The sequence below is a fragment of the Podarcis muralis genome, chromosome 11 (genome assembly GCF_964188315.1).
Source record: "Podarcis muralis chromosome 11, rPodMur119.hap1.1, whole genome shotgun sequence".
In the NCBI taxonomy this organism is placed as follows: domain Eukaryota; kingdom Metazoa; phylum Chordata; class Lepidosauria; order Squamata; family Lacertidae; genus Podarcis; species Podarcis muralis.
Window position 1 is genome coordinate 20,523,907 of NC_135665.1, and position 23,744 is coordinate 20,547,650.

The 23,744-nt window shown below is 42.4% G+C and overlaps 1 protein-coding gene across 2 annotated transcripts in view; it reads right to left on the reverse strand.

Annotated features, from left to right (window-relative positions):
• Window positions 1-23,272, reverse strand: part of SRFBP1 (serum response factor binding protein 1) — a 43,170-nt gene extending 19,898 nt beyond the window's left edge. For both annotated transcript variants that reach the window (XM_077936110.1, XM_077936109.1), the window contains exons 1-3: window positions 23,130-23,272; window positions 4,246-4,334; window positions 3,086-3,158 (exon numbers count right to left, since the gene is read on the reverse strand). In XM_077936110.1, coding sequence (XP_077792236.1) covers window positions 3,086-3,158; window positions 4,246-4,334; window positions 23,130-23,159 — 192 coding nt within the window. In that variant the 5' untranslated portion in view covers window positions 23,160-23,272. The remainder of the gene's footprint in view (window positions 1-3,085; window positions 3,159-4,245; window positions 4,335-23,129) is intronic.
• Between the last annotated feature and the right edge of the window lie 472 nt (window positions 23,273-23,744).

Consider the following 23,744-nt stretch of genomic DNA (forward strand, 5'->3'; position numbering starts at 1 on the left):
AGAATTTTTAACCAGTGTTGTTTCCCTGCAAAGAGGATATTTCTAGCTTTTGAGTTTGGAATGTTTGGGATTTCTGAATCATCTGATTACTACATATGCCTATTAGTCCTCTTTTAATAAATATAAAGTGCAAATATCAAGGGGGAAAGCCCCTTGGAGCAGACCACACTGATGTAATAAGAACAAACCTGCCATAGAGAAAAACTTTAATCTTTTTAACAGTTAGTGACAACAGTTCCATCAAATACATACCATCCTCTGGCTGGTATTCATTTTTCAAGCGCAAGTGCCTAAATCTTATCGGGTACCATACACAGTGACTACTGAACAATTCTTCATATTTAACTGTTAGCACCTAGCAGAGTGTTTTAAACCCGAAAAGTATTTTACATTAAAATAAAAAAACAGGTAAACTCACAGCCCACCATGACATGAGATTAAAGTGCTCGACACACAGTGGTCTGTATTTCAAATTTCATATAATGCAAGTTACGTTGCAAAATAGAAATGGTTTATTTTCAAGCTGAAGCTGTTTTTGCCCCGAATCCATTTCAACATCTGTTTCGCAAAGAAACATCATGTTTACATATGAAAGAGGTACAAACATAATGAACTTCACCTAGAGAAATGCTTGACCAGGCATAGGCAAACTCCATCCCTCCAGATGTTTGGGTCTATAATTCCCATCATCCCTAGCTAACAGGACCAGTGGTCAGGGATGATGGGAACTGTAGTCCCAAACATCTGGAGGGCCGGAGTTTGCCTATGCCTGAGCTTGACAGCAGGAGTTACAGAATCTTTCAGGCAGAGTTCATTGTAAAATGTGAGAGCCTCTGCTTAAATGTTTGCAAGCAGGATCGAAGCAAACAATCCCTTCAGTCCTGTGAACTGCCCCCAAAGTCTGAAATGTACTATAGGCACAAGAAGAAGACAGTAGAACTGGATGCTTCACAGGCCACGGCAGAGAGTGTTTTCCTGCCAGGGATGATACTGGACTCCCAAGTCCAAGAATAATGGTAGGAAACAGAAAATTTACACATCATTTCCATAAAGAAGCCTTTTAGGGCACTTTGGGTCTGGTAGTCTCAGTCCCATTAACAGGAGTAGAAGACAACCTGAGGAGCCCAAGGCGCACTCACTGCCTCAGCCACTTCCCCTCCTTTCGCCAATGAAAGTTTCCAGGCCTTGGAGCAGGGAAAGGAGGTTGACAATCTTGGCAGGGGCTGCTTTGTGTGTGTCCTCTAACCTTTCTGCAAATGCTCCAAATGCAAGCTTGCAACGGTTCACTTTAGGAGTGCTTCCAAGTTTCAAAGGCTTGAACCCTTTCAGGGACAGCAACATGCCGAAATTCCTATACCGTGGTACCTTGGGTTACATACGCTTCAGGTTACATACACTTCAGGTTACAGACTCCGCTAACCCAGAAATAGTGCTTCAGATTAAGAACTTTGCTTCAGGATGAGAACAGAAATTGTGCTCCTGCGGCGCAGCAGCAGGAGGCCCCATTAGCTAAAGTGGTGCTTCAGGTTAAGAACAGCTTCAGGTTAAGTACGGACGTCCGGAACGAATTAAGTACTTAACCCGAGGTACCACTGTATTAATGGTACAAGTAATCAGTATTTCTGGTTTCTGCAGGGAACTGGATACCTGAAACACACCATCAAGTTTCTGTAATGCAAGTCCAAAAACATAGCTGTGCCCTGCAATTCCACAGATACTAAAAGCCTTCATTTTTGATGGAATGAAGAAAGGGCAAGATAGCTAAAAGACAAAGGGTTGGATCCAGAGTGGCTATTTCTTCAATGGAAGAGTTCATTCATAGAAGGCATTGGGTTCTGGTTCTGTCCAGAGGAATGGAAAAGGATTTCCACTGACTTCCCCTTTTGCCATGCTTTCTCTAGAGCTCCTGCAGGTCTCCAACCCTATGGAACAGTTTTCAGGAGGTGTAGGGGTTGTCGGAGAAAAGGACAAATAAACTAAAATCACTTCTTCCTTCCAGTGCCAGTGAAACTCTGCTAAGCAAAATTCTGGATCCAACCCAGTTCTGCTATTATTTTGTTTTTTTGGCTGTAGCCTGTCTCAGAGAGACTTAAAATAACATTTCCTTATTTCCCCTCTTTTAAAGTTATCTTCTTCTTCTTTGGCGATCACAAAGACCAGTGCATTTGCCATGTGCTTTGAAAACTGTTGTATACATTTTAAGGCAATTCTATAGGCACCAAAGTGGAAGCTGTTTAATCTACTTTTCATTAATAATGAGTTCTTAAATACTTCCAAGAACCAGCATATTGTGTAAAATTACTATAGCTCACCTGTTTAGAACAGTAAACTATGCATTCATTAGCAGGGCAAAACAGCATTCCTGCAGCTTAATCTTATGGCTAATCTGAAAGACCAGTCTTGCACTTTGACGTTTAAAATTATAAATATTGTACGAAGAAAAGAGACTGTAATTAAGCTATTCATTGCTACAAAAAAGATCTGTTATTCAAAAGCCTGCCAGACATTTACTGGCTCAGCATGTCAGTGTAAGAGAAGTAAAAGAGCCTTGCAAATGCTAATGAATACCCTGGCTTCAGAAGAGAAAAAATACTTTGGTTTCAATCCATTTTGTCAGTTACTGCTTTGCACATTAGAGCAGTGACAGCATTGCAGAAAAATGTAAGGAGCTGGCAAGTGGGAAGACGAGGAACTATGATGTCAACCACCAAAATGTCCATCGCATTTCTGAGCAGCAGAGGCACTTAACAGTCATCATTCAGTTCAGGAATTAAAAATTGAGGCACACTGGTCTGTTGGAAACAAATGCTAGTTTAGCTTGGCAACACGTACAAGTCAAATTAGTCTAGCACCTTGACAGTTACACCAATAAAAAGTAAAATATAAATTTAAAAATAGTCTCCCACCACGTTTGTGGTCTGTTGCTCTCCCATATGTTCTATTTACAGCCAAAACTAGTCCATGCAAAATCTGAAACAAATTTATTTGAAGTGGATTTTTTTTTTAAAAAAAAAAGACCTGTACAGATGTTTGTAATTTAAGCAGTTTGTAGACTAGATATTCAAAGGCATATGCATAGCGTTACCTTCATGGCATGAATTTCTTCCAGTAACCTCTCTGCACGTTTATGGTTTTTCAATACTGCATCTTCCGTGCCCCTGAAAGAGGAAGGTATTTAAATAATATTGCAATACTACATATGTTATGTTCCATTATTATTCACTGTAAAATAATTCATGGTAATAGTTACCAAGGCCTAGTGCAGTTCTCTCCCCCCCCCCCCTTTTCTTTTTTGCAATCTCTTATCCACAGTTAGGAAATGCAAAAGTTGCACTGGGAGCATAGTGGAATGGTTTGCACATCATATGAGTGCAGAATGGCAGCTAATCCAAGGTCTGACTTAGCTTGGCTACAGGACAGTGGTGTAGCATGGGCTGCTGGCACCCGGGGTGTGGGTGTGTGTGAGAGAGAGGGGCAGCCATACCAGCCCAAGCCCTCACCGCCAACTGAGCCACGGCGGTCTGAGTCGGCAGCAAGTGAGGTGAAGTGAGGGGAGGAGAGGAGAGGAGAGGAGAGGAGAGGAGAGGAAGAAAGAGGTTCAAAGCTGCCATTTGAGGACAGACCTGAGGGCTGAGGTGCCCTGTTGGCAAAGGAGGAGACGGCTCTCTTCCCGGTGTTGGTGCCCTCCCCCTTCCTCCCTCTCAGCCGGCTCAGGGTTGGGGCACACACTGGTGGCCCTTCACCAGCCACGAGGAGGAGGAGGAGGAGGCGCTGCTGTCCCAGCCCGCAAGGCCTGGACCAGGTGCAGCTTGGCTTGCCTTCTCACTGCTCCGAACTTGATGGGGACCCCTGGCTGCACCCCCTTGTCATGCCCCTTCAAAAAATCTGTGCCCAGGGCCACAGCTGCCCTGGCCCTCCCCACACTATGCCCCTGGTTAAGGAGGAGATTACTTAACCACGATTCCAGGCTTCGACAGTGCATTGGTTTAGCTACCAAACTAACCCGGAAATTCTAAAGCACTTTATAGAAAATGAAAGAATGTGACCTTCACTACTAATCAGGAGACTTGGGACCACCGGGGAGGCTGCAGGTAGAAATATGTCATCAAGAGGGATATTTTTGGCCAAAGAGGGGCAGGGCAGGACGCTTGCTTCCCACTTTACTGCTAGAAAGAGCCCTTAGCCCCTACTACCAGTTGCCCTGGGACTGCAGAAAACCATGAAAAGAATAACTGTTAAGCTTACTTTTTTGCCTTCAGTTTTGCAATATGTCTAGTTAGTTTGCGAATTGTCAGCACTCTGACCTTCCTCACTTCTTTTCTCATCTTCACAACCTGTTTTTTTGGGGGAAAGAAAATGCGTTGTAAAAAACAACAACCATCAATAGCATATTTTGCATAAACACTCAAAGTTTACAAACAGCATTGAGCATAGTTAGCTCCCTTGCTTAACAAAAGACTGAATTCAGTTTTTCTGTTAAAAGTCAAAACTGCTTCCAAAAACAGCCAGCCAGTTGAGAAACAAACCAAGTCTCAAAACATGTCTGAGTTCTGAAAAGAAACAAGCCATGAAATAGCCAGGACATTCCTATGCAGTCATGTTTAATTTTCTTAGACCTAGGCTTGGCTATAGGTGAAGACAGCTTATTTGTGTTACATGTTCATTTATGTACTCACACTACCACAAAACACCTGTACTTTCTTCTAAGCCTTCTGCAGAACAAGACTTCCTTCAGTTAACCACATGAATGTTTTAATTTAAGATGATGCTAATGCAAACCTGACTCATTCTTCGGTAAAACACTCTTTCAAATTCAATTTCACAGAGAAATAGACTGTTTTCTGGTGCAGTGAATGGACTAAATGGGCACTGACATTCAAGAAGACCCAAATTTTATCTTAGATCAAACATTTCTAGGCAACCCTATAAATTCCTACAGCACTTCCATGATGTCCTACAACATGAGGTCAGCATGCAATAAATATGTAAAAAAAAAAAAAAAAAGAAGCACAAAGAAAGGGTTAACGCCTTAAAAAAAGCAACCCATATAAATAAGACAGAAATCACCACACCCCAAAGTTAAAAATAGAATGCTAGCCTACCCAAGTTATTTAAAGTATGTTTAATAACCAAAAATAGCAACACTAGCCTCTCTTACAATGGTGCCATAGTTGAGGTTATGTCAATTGCTTTGAGAACCTGAAATGTGGTAGTCGTACCTTGGATCTTGAATGGCTTTAGTTGCTTAACATTTCGGCTCCCAAACAATCGAAAGCCGGAAGTGAGTGTTCCAGTTTTTGAACTTCTTTGGAAGCCGAACGTCCGGCGCAGTTTCCGATTGGCTGCAGGAAGCTCCTGCAGCCAATCAGAAGCTGAGCCTTGGTTACTGAATGTTTTGGAAGTCAAACGGACTTCTGGAACGGATTCTGTTTGGCTTTCAAGGTACGACTGTAAATGAACACTAAATTCTAACCAGAGAACACCACCAGATCTAGACTTTGTTCTCACTGATGAACGGAGGTGACATGCCAATTTCTCCTATAGCGCCTCACACCCTCGAGGTAAGGAGGATTGGTAAATACTGCCTCTCCCTCTCCTTCCATTAATAGGAGCCCTCTGCTGGATCAAAAGTACACAGATGGAAGCTCTTCCATTCACAAAAACGTAAGTTTGGATCCAACTCAGTGAAAAGCTGCTATGTGGCAATGTGCGAATGCGTGTGTGTATCTAATTTAATTCCACTATGATCAAAGCCGATTTGGATATAACGGTGTTTTTTGAAGCCTACCTCAAAGACTCAACGCTAGAAAGGAACTTGGAACGCATTTTAAAGTAGCCCTTTCAGCTTACTCCGTATTTCTATTTACTTGCCTGGAGAGCTGCTGGTGCCAATTCTGTAGGGAGAAGCAGAACAAGGAGCTCATTTCTATCTTTCTCCGGGAAGATAGGGAAGGCCTCTGTGGGAAGCAAGTGGCTTTCAGAAAACTGGTGCATCAGTTAACTGATAGTCAAATAATGTCAAACGACTTCCCATTTATTATATGACCACAATGAAATATCCAATGAAGTAAAAAATGCCACTTTGAAAGTGGCACCTGTTTTTAATAGAGTTATAGGGTCATTTGTTAACAAGGACAGAAGTGAGGGATTTACGCTACAACGGTCTGAGGGGTGGGGAGCTAGTAGTACAACAAAGTTTCCCGCACTACAGTATCAGCTACAAATGCAAGCAAGAGGTCAGGAGGGTGGCAACACAAGAACAGGCCTTCTCTGCAGTGGCTCCCCGTCTGTGGAATGCTCTCCCCAGGGAAGTTTGCCTGGCCCTTTCATTATACACATTTAGGTGCCAGGCAAAAATATTCCTTTTTAACCGGGCCTTGGCTTACTTTGAGTGACATCTTACGCCCTTTTAAAATGTGGTTTTTTGTGTGTTGCGGGGTTACTGGGTTGTTGTTTTTATTTTTATTATACATTTTGTGGTTTTATATTCTGATTTTTTCCTGTGAACCGCCCTGAGACCTCCGGGTGTAGGAGGCCCAGTTGGTAGTGCTACCTGTAGCTGCTGCCCAGTTGGCATTGACCAGGGACTGGGTTAGGGGCTGCTTCCATTTGTGGAATGCCCTCCCTGGCGAGCTGCTTCTGCCTCCCTCATTGCTGACTTTCAGGAGAAAATAAAAAAAAATCTATTTCTAGCCAGGTATTGGATGAGATACTACTGACCATGGCAACCTTGAAATTAGCAACTATGAAGATACGTGATGGCTCTAAAATGTTTTTAGATGCTCTACATTTTTTAAAATAGCTTTTATTTTAAATTGTATTGCTTTCAAATGTTTTTAGATGCTCTAAATGTTTTTATTTTTATTTTAAATTGCATTGCCTTAAATTGTATTGCTTGCTGTCCTTGGAAGAGCAGGCTAGAAATTTAATAAAAAACAAGGAAAATGTCACTATTTCCTACCCTAAGACCTGAGAAAATATTTATTAATATTACTTGCTATGGGAGGGGTAGTTTATTATTCAAATTCCGACTCTGTAGACACTTCCTATTTGTTTGGTAGTGGGAAGTATAAGTGTAACAGCCAATTCCAAACCATCAGCCTGACCTCTTATTTAAGGTTGGGGGGAAAAGGAGTCAAGATAATTTGCAAGGCTTGTTTTCTTTTTCCTTGTGACAGTCTCCAAAAAGACAGCCTCCCTCTGGGAAAATGCACCCCATGTGGAACAAATATTGATGTAAAATGATACTAAAACTAAAACCCTTTAAAAACAGTTTACTGCAAGGTAAAAGTGTTTGCATATCTGAAACCAATTGGGTCAGGAATTAGAAATTTGGCCAGAGTGACCATGTCATGCTACGGTTCCATCTTACTACCGTGCAAACAGGAAACACTGGCTTGCAAAAACACTTCTGCAGAGTCAAAATTTAAATAAACGATGCCTGTAATAGCAAGTGATTGTCCATAAATATTATCCCTGATAGTGTTTATAAGGAAAAAAGCTCAGCGCACACAACTTAAAATAAACTATGATGTAAAAAATAAAAACATTTTAATCGGAACTCGCTAGGCCACTCTTTTAAGTACGGATATGGAAATGGAGTTTATAAATAACAAGTACTCAAACTAAACGTGGGGTTCCCATCAGTTGTTTTTGGCCACCCTATATAAATGTTTCTCTGCCAAAACTTCAGGGCCAAACAAGGCCCATCTTCTATCCTGTACCTGCCCATCCAACCTGTTCCCACCAGATTTCCAACGTTCTCCTAAGGAATCAGGTGCTCAGCCTTGTACATCTGACTTGTCACTACAACACTGCTCCCCAACAAGGGACTGTGCCTTGGATTTTGACATGTCTGCAGCTGTTAATACATTCTCCCTAGCAGTAATAGCTGCACAGGTTCCATTCTTGCCTGTCACAGATCTGGCAAACTGACGGCAAACCCACCTACTTCCATGGATACGTTAGCTGATATAGATGAAAAGTTCACAAGCTATAATAAAAACAACAACAACCAGGCACAGGCAAGGCCCACAATTTAGAGAATCACAGCAGATCATTACGTACTCAAACATGTATTTTTAACTTCCTATCCAATATTTAATTTATTCTTTCCAGGACTATGTGTGGAGACATAGTATATTTTTAGGAACCCATTTAACCAAAGGTCAACTAACTGCTGGCCATGAATGCAAGAAAGAGGACACACCCTGTAGCGTAAGAACATATGGACATGTTATCTTATACTGATTTGGCACATTAATCCAAATCAGTATAATGTGGAAAAATCAGCTGCTGTCCCATGTCTCCAGCAAGCTTATTTCAACCAATAAGCTTCCAACATCTACATTTTCCTTTTTAATCAGGGTATTAATCTTCTGAACACGTGTTTGGATCAGCAATGAGAGAAAAGGTAATAAAGTGACGCCCAATCCAGACAAGATGGAGGCAGAGTTCTCTGGAAGAGCAGTTTACTAAATTACTGGGATTTCCCACAGCCTGACAGAGCTATTAGATCTGACCTTGCATTTAGATGCCAAAGACTGTCTCAAAGAGCATTTCACTGGCTTCGGTGGGGTGTCAGCTGAAGCCACTTCTGGGTTAGCAGCTTGAATACAGTGAAAATTGTATGAATACAATTGTATGATTCTGTAACTGCAAGACCTATTTGTGCTCACCAAACTGCAGGAAATAGCAGAAGGGCCAAAGACTCTCCCCTTTTCTATGCGAGAGGGCTTACCTACTGTTAACCGCGCATGTATATGCCTCCTGAATCATTGTGAGCTCAGGCACGACAGCGATGCTGTGAACAGCTGGCCTTTTTGTGCAATACATAACCTTACATGCAATGACTTGGGTGTCTGGTGGCCGGACAGAAAATGTGAAGGGACTAGAATGTGTCTGGCAAACCAACCAGCTTCGGCAGATCCTACCATTGCCCTCAGAGTCCTGGAAATACTGTATTGGGGGACTCCATTTTAGGGAAATGAGGGGAGATGGCCCAAAGTTGTTGAGCCTCTCCCCCCATGCAGCTGTGGGCAAGAAACACTCTTTAGATCGTTTCCCATGTGCAGCGGCATTGGGGCAAGTTGCGCTCCTGGGAGCACAACCTCCTCTGATGCCGCTGTGCGGGAAACGATCCAGGGAGCGCCCGCCACACGCAGCGGCATCGGGGGATTTGCGCTCTCACCAATGAGCTGGCTGGCGGTGCACCGCTTCTCCCCCTATGCCACTCTCCGTGTATTGGACAACCCCCGTTTTTTGACGTAATCTTTGAGTCAAAAAACCTTGTCCAAATACACGGAAAAATACGGCAATTGTCTATGGACTTTGTTACTCATCTGCCTCTTCTCCCTGCTTAAAAGCTTGGCAGAGAGGCGGGGAAATTTACTGAAACAACATAGCAGCTCCCCTGAAGTCTTGGAGCTCTTGCCAGTAACCTTGGCCTTTGCTGTCGGACTGAATTTTTCGTTGCTGCTCTTCTGCCTTTGTAAGAGCGCTTTCCTAGCTACTGAGTCTGTATCACTAGGCTGATATAACAAGTGTTTACTTCTTCACTTACATGCAATTTCCTTTGTTGTGTGGTTTGGGGCAAAAGCCAGGACCCATTCATCCAAGGGGGCTGGTAAAGTGCAAAAGCAAATAGATATCAACTGTGCACATGGTGGGAACACATTGGCTTGGGATGTCTGCGCAGACCGCAGTGCTTTGAAATGTAAACCTTAATATTTCTAATGTAAATGTTATTTTCTTAACAATGCAAGATATTGACCTGGGTATGGGGAAATATGTAGCAGATGGTTGGGAAATCCGTGCTTGGAACTGAAGATACTTAAAGATGGTTAACATAGCAATTTCAGAGAATCGCAGGGGGAGGGAAGAGGAAGGGCAGCAACATGCAAGGTAAGGTTTGAACTGGATTAGAGCCAGATGAGAATGAAGAAAAAGGAAATGGGGATTCATGTTCTAAACTTGGAAATTGGAATGGCAGCACTTCTGCGGTCCATGTGTCCACCATGCCTCCTCTAGCAAATTCACAAGTGTAGGTCATTCTTGCGTCATTTTCAAATATCACTTCATTTGACTCTCACGTAATTACTCAACTGTAATCATGTTTTCCCATGCAGCCAAAATAAACCCGACTTTGAGAAGGCTTACAGATTCAACTTACTTGAGAATGTTAATCAAATACACTTCCTTGCTTCCTTTCCTACACCCAATGGAATCCCAAGCATCTGATTATTCCACTCATGACAACTGTGGTGCAGGGAGTTTAAGAAAGAAAAAAATCTAGCAGAGCCTAGTCAACTAACAAACTGCAGAGAAGTTTAAGGCATGCTTTAGAGATTGCGGAGGGTGATGGAATGCTAAGAGGGTGTATTAAAAGGACTCGCTGGATCACAGCCAAAGATTATACATTGTAAAGACCTTGTAAGGGGTGGCAAATATTGGAAAGATGTATTGCATTAGAATAAAATGTTATGCTTGGCTACTTTGGGGGCTTGCTTTAAATCTGAAGAGAGAGAAGGGGTCCAACCTAAGCGAACCCACAGCCAAGAATTTAAGAACATTCATAGGAAAGTCTGACCAAAAGGGGAAAGAGCTCTTGTGAACAGTACAAATCTATAGCTTAAAGCGTATCACCGTGGGTAGGTCAAAGTATGAAAACATTAACACCAACCTGTGTTAGGATGAGAGCTACATTCTGTTCTTGAACACCCAAGTAGTAAAAAAGAGTCAAGAAAAACTGACACTGAATTTATAGTAAAAGCCAAAGGACACTATTAAATCACTTAGATATATACATCTTAGAATATACATCTATAAAACAACTTAAAATGCAGGTTTGACTATAATTCTAACAATGTTAACTTGGAAGCCATTCAGTGGGACACCATTCCTATCGCACCTCAATTCTGTTCGTTTCAAGGCATATGACCACTGAGGCCACAAGACATCAGCACTCGGTGACCATCCAACTGCTGAATGTTGTTGGCCAAGGTCACTTTTTCAAGTGTCTTCAACGTCATGCACAAAGCTTAATTTTGCACATGGCAGTGGCTACCATCAGCAATCACAGTGTAAATTCGCCCCTTAACAGCCTTTGCATCAGGATGTAAGAGTGGCTTCTCGTAAGACTGGCAAATTTTGTCTTCCTCTTTGAATTTTTCCATTCCTGCAATTCACCACAAGATCTCTGTAACTAAGAATTAGTGCCTGAGCTCATTTTTCCTACTCCCCTCCTGTCCATTCTCCTTTCATGTTGTGTCTCCTGTGTTGTGAGCCTGAGAGTTGGGACTAGCTTCTCAATGACAATTTGTAAACCACTACAGGAATGGGAGAAGGGGACAACAGAGGACGAGATGGTTGGACAGTCTTCTCGAAGCTACCAGCATGAGTTTGAGGGAGGCAGCAGAAGACAGGAGTGCCTGGCATGCTCTGGTCCACGGGGTCACGAAACGAAACAACTAAACAACAATGGGGTGGGCTGGGGCTTTTTTGTTTTTTGGCTGTAGAGCAAGATAAACTGGTGAAATAAATAAGAGATCTGGCATCAGGTAAAGTAAAACTTATCTCTCACTCAAGTTGCCCTGCGTTGTTCCCCCAGGCTAAGCCTCACTCCCTTCCTCTTCCCCCTGGACATCCTTACCTGGGCAATCTTGTTAAGAGCACTGTACCCAGTATTATGCACTCTTCCTTAAGCATCTTGCAAATTGCAACTGGCAGACACTTTGCCTTGGGACTGATAGCAATATTCAGTCTTAAAACAGCTTTGTCTTGCCAGCATCCTCGGCTTCACTGGCCCCTAGGGAGAGTTTTGATGATGCCAGACACATCTTTTGACAGCAACATGCTTTTTCATCTTGGAAGGTGGTGGTGGTGGTGATGAAAGACAGATGCAGCCACTCACCTGCTTGCCCCAAGAGCAACTGCTACTCAAGCAAGCATCAAATTTTGCACCTGCTTTTCAAGTTGGTCTGTGGAACCATTAGAAAACAGGAGACTAATAACCAGTGACTTGTGACATAAATTAGGGTACGAGATGGATGCGGGTGTGTGATTTCAATTACAAGCAGATTTCCCTCCTTCAATCGGAAAAAAAATGCTTTAAAAACTAAGAAGGAGGTGAGGAGTATTTCCTTACAAAATGTCTGTCTACTTTGTGGAATTTTTGTAAAACAATATTTCTTCTACTGTTCAACATTCCTGCATGAAGAGAGTGTTGAGTAAAGAAATGTACACAGATAAACTTGGCAGCAGTGCCCCCTCAAACTGCTGCCACAATTGTAGGCATTGCAAACTTAAAATTATATACAAAGGAATACCTACACTTAAATGAGCAGTAGATATATTTTAGCAGATTAAATCATTTTGCAAAAAAACAAATAAATAAAATGAAGATTTATGAATGGTCAGTTCTAAGAGAATGATGTTTTCTGAATTTTAGATTCTAGCCCCTTTTTCAGGCCTCCTTAACTGACATGAAAACAGCTGTAGCAAGCTTTATATAGAACACACATGCTATGGCCACAATTCTCTTAAATTGGCAGTAACCTATAAGTTCCCTTTCAAACTCGTTGGATTCTTCTTTGCTTTATTCTCATGGCTTGCCTTAATTCAAATATGATAAGCCACCAATCCAATTTGGATGGAATACAAAGACCAAATATAGACTAAATTGCTTCACTTAGCTAAACTTATTTGGATTATAATATGGAAGTCAGTATAATCACTTACAAATTAGCATAATCATCACAGTGAGAGAAAGCTACAGACAAAAAGAAATGCACTAGAAAACTGTAGAGCAAAAAGTTAATGAACTGAAATCAATTTGACTTAAGTAATGAGCAATTTGTCCCAATGACTGCAAAGGGAATTTAAGTGCAACTAATTTGGTATGGATACTAATCCATTACCTGCTGTGGTTGCTTTCTTTAAAAAAATAAGAAAAAGAAAAAAAGAACTAAGATTGTAACTAAATATCAGCGCCCAACAAAGGATTTCCAGTTTGGCGCTTGGCTCTGATATACAAAGTAGAATTACACCTGTTCCCACCACAGCTTATCCCCTGCAACCCTTTCCTCTGTGTAGCTTTCCCCCATCTGAATCAATAAATACTGTAATGATCAGAAAGGTTTCAAGCGCCTCCTCTCCACATCCACTGGTTCTCGACTCTGTACTTTAAATGTCAAAAAGAAACCAAAACTGGGAAGGAAATATCCATCATCCATAAGTTCGATAATGACTCTTGCAGCGTGGCATACGTGTGTTCACAACTGCAGTTATACCTCATTCTAGGGTAGTGTACACCATTATTCCTCCCAACCATTTCTGGCAGTTGGCATTCCTTGCATACTTAATACTGGCCACCTATTTTCCACTATCTATCATGGAGTTGCTGCAAGAAATAATGTTTTTTCTTATGCCAAATACATGGTCTCATAATCAAAACTTGTAACAGCTGACACTCCTAAAATGACAGGAAATATAAAACGGGAATGGAGTGACCTGGATGTTAAATCTTATTTGCCAAGTCACAAAAATCAAAAGATTTTACTTGTGAACCTAGCTGGTACTATCAACAGCACTGTTTGCCAACTTGTTCAAAAATATCTTGAAGACTGACAAAATCCCTGTTAATGTGGAAGGAACATTGAAGAAAGATACCAAGAACCAATGTCACACTTCACATTCTTTTCAAATGATACATTACATATTACTACAACATTCCCACATGTATTTGTTTGTTTGATTTATATACTGCCCTTTAAGGCACAAATAAATAGTCAAAATGGAAGCAACAAAATAGTAACCACCCACCTGCAAACACAAAAGGCTGTAGAATATTAATCAGCCAAAGGCCTGGTTAAACTAGCTTCATGTAAGGAATGCATTTAAATGGCACATTGCAAATGCTCCAAACATAAAAAGATATGCATGCTGGCATGATTATCCCCACACTGTACATGGGTAGAGTGTGGTGCTGAGAGAGCAATGAATGAGGTCAAGTTGTTATCATCATCATCATGATAATTAGAATTTTAGTTGTTTTATCTTCCCCAGGGCAACCTAAGCCAAACAGGAAAGTGTTTCTAAAGCAAAGGACAATCAGACAAATGCATGGCAGAGAATTCCAAACTAATTTATTCCTTTTCCTTGTTAGTTTATGGTGAGTTGTGAAGGGGGGGGGGGGATGGAGAGATGGATACAGAGCTGGGGAACTATAGTGGGGGGCAGAATGTCCCATTTAATGCCCCAATTTACTTGTGGAGGCTGGGAACAGTAAGTGGCAAGGGGGTCTCTAGACATGTGCAGAGTGTCATGGTTGGGACTGTGGTCAATATTTACTGTGGATTAAAGAAAAGCACAGCCAAGCAGGACACAACTGAGGATCACCTACTGAGCATGTAGCTCCATTTAAGCCGAAAGAAGAGATCCTTGTAGCTCAGGGCCACAGCTCCTAAGATACATAAACTCAGTGGTTCAAATTAGTGTTTACACCAAGAGAGTGTAAGCTGTGGTTTGTGTCTCTCTTGTTTTTGACAGGATCAGAAAGTTAAACAAAAAGAATTCTAACCACCATACTGCAAAGCCTTCGCCAGCAGAACTGGAGCAGGGAACCATGAAAAAACAAAGGAAACATACTGCCGAGCCTGGCGAGGAGAAGGCAGGCAAAAGTTGCCATATTTCTACAAAGGAGGTTCAGGAGGGTCTCTTTTGTGATGTGTTGCATGCAGTAGGGGTCACTGAATCAGAAGAGAAACTGAGAAGTGGACGAGGGGGGGGGGAACCCTGCATCTTCCCTTCGTATGCTGGAAAAACACCAAATTAAATTGAATTGTACGCATCAGAGTTTCAGTTATACACAATGTGATTGTTCAGGTTTAGGAATGACATTCAGAGTTTAGACACACACAAAACAGCCTCATCCCAATTACAAAGAAAAATGAATGATGTGTTCAAGAGTTCAATGACTGAAAATGAAGGGATGTCATGTGCAATAACTAATATGATCAGTTCTGATTAAAAGTTACCTGGTACAATTAATATCTCTTTTAGACACCTGTAGCTTTACCAGTTAACCAGTCAGTGTTTTCATCACAGCTATGCTACAGCTCCTTTAAATATAGTCTACAGCAAGCTCCCATGACTGAGCTTGCAATTTTTTTATTACGCACCAGCTCAAGTAAGCAGCCACATGTTTTATTTCTGGCAACCTCTAACTAGCCTACGTGGCCCAACCAAATGCACTTCACACAAACCACTCTGAGCAGAAGGGGGAGGCAAAATCTCATTTTCATCTATATTCATTTAATACTGCTCAGTTTGCAACAAGTACGCAGGCGGCTTTTGAATTTTTAATTTCTTCATAATCTGCTGCAAGCAAATGTGCTTGAATCTGCTGGTCACAGTATGCCTTTAATGTTCTGCAACTGATGATGTGGCAACTCAAAACTTGAATAATAGCTGCTGGAAGAGATCCTAGGGGGGGAAATGTTCTTCTAAATTCTATCTCAGAGGCTGAGCTTGGAAATTTCATAAGCTTTATCGGAATGGTTGCTGAGAACACTGACATGGTCCGAAAGAATGTCAAGAGATTTTTTTTCAGCAGAACTCAATCCATCACAGGAAATTCTTACTAAAGAACTTGCTAGAGAATATTAAAACTATTTTAAACAAGAGACAAACTTGTTACACGTATTCTCAAAGGATGAAGAAAGGCTTAGGGCAACCTAAGAATGGTTTGTTTCTTAACAATCTACACATTCATGCCTAAATTGAATTAAATACAGTCTGCCAATGCCTTCTAGCACACAGCGACAAAGTTCTATGAAGCAGATACTTGGTAGATGTGTAGAATTATCAACTTACTATAATAGTCTAAATTTAGCTCATCATTCTTATCCTTAGAAATTAAAGGGAAAAAATCAGCCTATTTCTGGGCAGAGGGAAGTGTGTGTGTGTGAAGTTTGTGGCCAGCTACTCTCCAAGTCATTCCACGTCAGTTCAACGCGGCCATGCCACCCACCGTCTTGGGTTTTGATGAAACTTGGTGTACACCCTTCCCTTATGGTTGAAAGAAACCCCCTTAAATATTTCCCCTCTATCTCAAACGGTTTTAATTTTATAGCACTTCAAAGTTTCGTGAAATCCGGGTTTCTGTTACTCTTTCATTCTATACTTCAGATCTGTGAGTATTTTGGCCATCGTAGTTCCAGACCTCTTTTGCAAGCTACAACCCATAAGGGCTAGGAAATGACCTTTCAGTTCTAAACCTGCTTTCAAGATTTGATTTCTAGAGCCTAGAAATGGTATTCTGGGATTTGCATGAGCAGGAAGAAACCACCATCCTTCCCACTTCTCCTCCCTGCAGCTGGGCGGACAAGTTGGGTAGCTTTTAAGTTTTGCTTTCCATTACCAAATCAACTTCGTGTGTTGTCCAGACCAAGGATCGTGCTTTCTATCAAACTCTAAGTTAAACAAGTGAGCTTCAGAAACCACATTTGGACATTGGCTTGATTTAAAACCTACCAAAGTTTGTTATAAAGTATGATCCTTGGTCTGGATAACATGACAATCCAGGATTCAGGGAAATCAGGGGGGGAAACTGCTGTAGAACTTGTTGCAGCTGCAAGGAAGGAAGAGGAGAAGAGAGGACGCAAATTTAAAGTTATCAATACTTTGTTCCTGCTAATGCATGCCTCACAAAGCTATAATTTTGTGTGACGTGTGAACCTTCCTGCTTATGCACATGTAAACTAGACCAATGGATAGTGTCCTAAATATATTTCCAAGAGTGTAAGCCCCACTGAACAATATACACAAATTGTTTTGATTCACCTAGCTTACAATTCCACTTGATTCACTATAATAATAATAATAATAATAATAATAATAATAATAATAATAATAATAATAATAATAATAATTTATTACTTATACCCCGCCCATCTGGGCAGTCCCAACAGAATATTAATAATAAAAAAGTGACAATATCAAACATTAAAACAGGGGTCAGCAACCTTTTTCAGTCATGGGCCGGTCCACCGTCCCTCAGACCATGTGGTGGGCCGGACTATATTTTGAAAAAAATTATGCCCCACTAATAACCCATAGATGCATTTTAAATAAAAGCACACATTCTACTCATGTAAAAACATGCTGATTCCCAGACTGTCTGCGGGCCAGATTGAGAAGGCAAATGGGCTGCATCTGGCCCCCAGGCCTTAGGTTGCCTAGGTAAAGGTAAAGGTACCCCTGCCCGTACGGGCCAGTCTTGACAGACTCTAGGGTTGTGCGCCCATCTCACTCAAGAGGCCGGGGGCCAGCGCTGTCCGGAGACACTTCCAGGTCACGTGGCCAGCGTGACATCGCTGCTCTGGTGAGCCAGAGCCGCACACGGAAACTCTGTTTACCTTCCCGCTAGTAAGCGGTCCCTATTTATCTACTTGCATCCGGGAGTGCTTTCGAACTGCTAGGTTGGCAGGCGCTGGGACCGAGCAGCGGGAGCGCACCCCACCACGGGGATTCGAACCGCTGACCTTTCGATCGGCAAGCCCTAGGCGCTGAGGGATAGGTTGCTTACCCCTGCATTAAAAACTTCCCTAAACAGGGCTGCCTTCAGATGTCTTCTAAAAGTCAGTTGTTTATTTCCTTGACATCTGGTGGGAGGACAATCCACAGGGCGGGAGCCACTACCGAGAAGGCCCTCTGCCTGGTTCCCTGCAACCTCCCTTCTCACAGGGAGGGAACCGCCAGAAGGCCCTCAGCACTGGACCTCAGTGTGCGGGCTGGACGATGGGGGTGGAGACGCTCCTTCAAGTATACTGGGCCAAGGCCGTTTGGGGCTTTAAAGGTCAGCACCAATACTTTGAATTGTGCTCAGAAACGTACTGGGAGCCAATGTAGGTCTTTCAGGACAGGTGTAATGTGGTCTTAAACATAATAGATGCAATGGGAGAAACAAAGCGGTAGTATTTATTCCACTAGAGCAAATTCCTCACAAAATAGGTGAGAGGGCTTTGCTATGCTCCATCTATAGGAAAGCAGAACGAAGTCCTGAAGTTTCACCCCAAATGCCCAAGTGCCATTAAAAGTGTATACGTAAACATTGAAGGGCCGGGAGATTCTGCCCTAAAAGAATACATCTCACAATTCTGTTTGAAACACTACATATATTTAAGCCTTTAAATTAATCTGTCTGTAAATTAAGCACATTTGCAAGAGAATTTGTACAAGCAGTGCAGGGGTGGGGGTTAAGAGGAGCTTATTACTTATTTTGTGCTGCCACCTAGCAACATTTTCAAGTATAATTTGCACATAAAGCCATTTTACGAGTATATTTTTAAATATGTGACCATTTCATCTTATTTTTTTCTTTTAGATTATTCTCTGCCAAAAAGTCATGACCGGAAGTAACAAAATTCTATTATACAAATTAACAATGCATCGCTGATTGTTTAGGTCTCTGGGAAAAGGTTGTTTCCAGATCGCAAACATAATTGCAAATAGGGATCATTCCCTGCTCCAACACTAACCTTAAATGAAGCCTGCTTCATACCAATGCATTTTTCTTTTCCCAACAGTTCAGAGACTTGAATGAGATCAATAATATTCACACACATACAGCACAATGGCTTCTTCACTTGTGGCTATATATTCCTATTATCCTGCCTGTGCATTAAGATCTGCTCATGTGACAATGACATGCGATAAGGCCTTCTCTGTGTTGGCATCTTGTCTATGAAACTTCATTTGGAGGTATGACTGGTGACATCATTATTGGCACCCAGCTGGTGACTTACCTCTTCACCCAGATCTTTTGGGGGAGCTAATTTGAGAAGGGATTACGAGCGATGTCCTGCTGTTCTGAATAAAATATAACTGTTGGTTGAACGTCATTGTTTTATTAAGTTGACGTTGGTTTTGTAAACAGCCCTGGGAACATAACTGATTATGAAGGGCAATTTAGAAATTGAATAAAATAATACGTATTTGTCCCTACTCCCGATTCCTAGTCAGCAACAGACACTCATGCAGTTCTTACCCAATAACAGCTATCTCCGATGCAAAAGTGCTTTGCATGGATATGAAAAGAAGGGAACTCACAACAAACTGCAGCCTTGGTGCTGCATGATCAAGCTGGACAGCAGGGAGAAGCAGATTAAGTATAGTGTGTATTAAAATATATATATGTATAGTATAAACCAGTGTTAAATTCGAAGTCTGATATTCAAACAACCGCAAAATTAAATGTATCGCTGGAACATATTATCCCTTTTGTAACCGCAAACATTTTCTACCACTTCTTGTATTTTTTAACACTTACAAGTGTGTCAGATCTAAATCTAAAATAGAAAATACAATTCACAATAAAAACAGCAAAAAACAAAAACACAAAGCCCAACTAAAATCAGAATAAAGCATAACAATATCAAACAATTAAAACTAGCATTAAAAAAGCATAGAAGATAGCAAGGGTAAACTTGGTGCAAGTATCCAATATATCAAACACCCAATGAAAGAGAAGAAGGCATCCTGTGATACCTTAAAGCCTAAGAAAATTATTATGGAATAAGCTTTCATGAACTAGAGTTTACTTCGCTTGCTTTGTTTTTTGGTGTAACAGACTGACAAAGTGATCCCACTGGAAGTTGTCAAATAAGAGAAGCGTAAGAATTGAATGTCAAGGCATCTAACTGGATCTACAGTGGGACACCAGAGGACAGAGCAGTTCATCATTTACAGCCTTAGAAATTGACCTACATCGTCACGGACATGATGCTGTTCCATGCAATCACAAAAGAGATGCACATGTATGAGGAAATCCAACTTTCTCCTTCACAATTGGTGTCCTTAAGTATTTTGTAAGCCTTAGGGAGCAAGTCTAACTTCCAAGCAGAAGCAACAGTGCAGAACAATGTGTCTGCAGCCCTGCCACTTATGGCGACAAGCTTCCAGTTTTCACTGCACTCAATCCATGCTGGTGCAGCATAGAGACTCAATCAGTAGCTGAACCAGCAAATCCTTATCAGGCCCAGTTCCACACCTTCTCTACTCCCGCAATTCCCTGTTTTGCGGGCTTGTGCTGGCTGCCACCAGGAAGGCCACCACTGGCAGAAGTGCCTGCCCACTCATGTTTTCAGCAGAGCCGCCCAGGGAAGGGAGCTGGATTGCTCTTTTACTTCTGCACAAAAAATGCACAGCAACACTATGAAACAGGGAAAGAGAGGATGTGGGAGAATGTGAAACACAAAACTAACTATGAAAAGAAGAGAATGAAGACAGGTTTGTGTGAAAGAAAGGAAGGAGGAGAAAAGAAAGGCACAGAAATGGAGGAAAGGCAAAGTTAATGTCTCAACCAAATGTTGGGTCAACATAAGGAGTATTAAATGTAAACTTTTGCGGACCACAGGTCATTTAATCAATATAAACATGCATTTTGAAAAGTTGCAAAAAAGGTATGCTATAATAAATTTGATTATTTTTTTTCAGGTGTGACAAGACACTCGGTTGTTTTTGCTGTAAAAGACTAAGACCATACCCACACCGCAGACTTAAAGTGCTCTTATACCAGTTTAACAGCCATGGAGAACTCTATAGTTTGTTAAAGGTGCTGGCAATAGTAGGACTGTGAGGTCAGCACCCTTAAGAAACTACAGTTCCCGGGCTTCTTTGCGGGTAGCCATGACCGTGTTAGAAAAGTGCTTTAAATGTATGCTGTGGATGTGACCTAACACAGTGGCCCTTCGGCGGGTGTGAGAGGGAAAGTCAACACTGCAATTCACTGCACCCTTAACTGGTGCACTTAGCAGGGTAAACATGAAGAGACATGGGGCTGCAGCTGCTCTAAGAGGAAGAAAAGGCACCTGGGAAATGTTGTGTGGGATAGCTCAGACAGCAGAACATGAGACTCTTAGGTTCGTGGGTTAGTGCCCCATGTTGGGCAAAAGAGATCCTTGCATTGTCCAGGGTGTTGGGACTAGATGACCCTCCGGATCCCTTCCAACTCTATATCTGCAGGGCAACAGACACTGAGTGAGCTCAGGAGTTTTGCAGCAGCACTACAAAGCCAAAACAGCCAAGGCAGAGCTCCTGAAGAAGAAGAATGTTTATTTGCCTCAGCCACTAGCCATAGCAATAAAATTAAATGAACTGAAGATAGAGGTAAAAACTTAACTATACAAAATACATTCTGGAGGTTTACAACAACAATAAAAGAATGGATCTTATTCTAATTGCCCCTGCTAAAAAAACTGCAGTTTTTGCTGTCACCTGATTGTCTTGATCTGCTAGAAGGACACAGTAGCAATGGCTGAGTGATCCAGCATGGACAATAGTAGAGGGGTAATCACCTCACTCCTCAAATCTTTATACAGAGTGCACATGAGCCCTGACTCAATACTGCCATCTCCACATGGAAATAAACGTTTTTCCAGTGGGATTTTTTGAAACTGATTCTCAAGTACAGCCAAGGGCAGTACAGTATATTCAATCTTGCGTAATTGAAAGCATGTCTGTATTTTGGAATTATTATATTTTGCAGATAGGGTGCCATCGTGTCAAAACGGCTGTGTGGCAAATAACCATACCATGGACAAAATTTCCTTATGGTGGCCAAATTACTCTGTCGCTCGATGTCCTATAGGCGCTGTCTGATTTAATTATTTGCTTTACCGAAGCCCAGTGTTAATAACTGTTGCAGTGATAAACCAGAAATGCAAAGCTTTGGGTTGACCATTTTAGTCCAAGTGCTCTCGTGACAATCTTGTGATACTAAGAGTAGTGGAGCAGGTGGCACTGCGGTCTAAACCACTGAGCCTCTTGTGCTTGCTGATCAGGAAGGTCAGCGGTTCGAATCCTGGTGGCAGTGAGCTCCTATTGGTCTGTCCCAGATCCTGCCAACCTAGCAGTTTGAAAGTGTACCGGCGCAAGTAGATAAATAGGTATCACTGCGGCGGGAAGGTAAACGGCGTTTCCGTGCGCTCTGGTTTCCGTCACAGTGTTCCGTTGTGCCAGAAGTGGTTTAGTCCTGCTGGCCACATGACCCGGAAAGCTGCCTGTGGACAAACACCGGCTCCCTTGGCCTGAAAGCAAAATGAGTGCCGCAACCCCATTGTCGCCTTTGACTGGACTTAACCATCCAGGGGTCCTTTACCTTTACCTTAGATCCCAGGGCAGTTTACAATATAAAAACAGAAAAATACATACTATAAGGGCAAAGGTAAAAAAGGTAAAGGACCCCTGGATGGTAAAGTCCAGCTGAATTCGGCTATCAAGGGTCAGCAAACTTTTTCAGCAGGGGGCCGGTCCACTGTCCCTCAGACCTTGTGGGGGGCCGGACTATATTTTTTGGGGGGAAATGAATGAATTCCTATGCCCCACAAATAACCCAGAGATGCATTTTAAATAAAAGCACACATTCTACTCATGTAAAAACAGGCTGATTCCCGGACCGTCTGTGGGCCGGATTTAGAAAGCGACTGGGCCGGATCCGGCCCCCGGGCCTTAGTTTGCCTACCCATGGGCTATGGGGTGCAACACTCATCACCCTGAAAAGCGAGATGAGCGCTGCAACCCCATAGTATATTAATCTTGTTTTTTTTTAATTGTATTTTAATCAACTTGTTTTTATTATTGGTTGTTAGCCGCCCTGAGCCCGGTCTTGGCTGGGGAGGGCGGGGTATAAATAAAATTTATTTTATTATTATTATTATTATCATTATTATTATTATTATTATTATTGTCGCTTGTGACTGAACCTAACCATCCAGACGTCTTTTACCTTTTGTTTTCTATTTTACTAAGGGTAGTAGACCGGTGGGGTTTAAATTCAGCCGAAGCCAATAATTAAAAGTCCCTCGACCAACTCTGTAATCCGACGTCTCCTGCCCAGCGGTGGGATGAGCTTCACGGAGCTGGAAGGGTTCCCCAAGGGTCATCCAGTCCAACCCCGCGCAAGGACTCCCTCAGAAGGCGGCGTGTATTGGGAGGGCCCTGATCCTCACTCAGCCGAGCTCCCGCCCTCGACTCCCGTGGGCGAGGGCGCCGTTACGCGGCCCACCCCGCGCGTGCATTTCCCCGACCGGTCACCCTCAACCCGCCGGGCGCCTTCCCCCTCCGCTCACCTCGTTGTTGAGGTTCAGCGCCTGCGCCATCGTCTCCCCTTGGATCGCGCGCACCGGGGCTCCGCGGAAGGGACGGCTCGGCGCCCAAACACACGCGCGCAGCTCACCCTCGCCGCCCCTCGCGTCTCTCCTCACGACGGACGCGAGCGAAACAACAACGCGCGTGCGCGTCCCTTCCGGCGCGCTCCTTCCGGGTGCCGCTCTGCAGCTCATCCTCTATGGTTGAGGAGGACAAGCTGGCTGCTTTTGAGTCCGCTTCAGCTCTGTGGGCTTTTTAAAATGATTTTTATTAAAGATTTTCCTGAATGACAAAGGAACGTGCAATCTCTCTCTCTCTCTCATCTCTTTCTTTTCTGGTTCAGACCTCCGGGCATAGGGCGGTATATAAATTCAATACATCATCATCATCATCATCATAGCAATAAGTAGTCTTTTGGTTATGTTCATTGTAAGACAATGTGGTATCCAGTGGAGAAAGACGAGAGGGTGGGGGATAAACACACTAAAAAAAAAATTCGTTTTTCCAACTTGGCACATGAGTAAGGTTTTTATGTCAGCATCGTTTGGGGTATTTGAACGATTGGTATTAATAATTGCAGTGCTTTTTTTCTATAA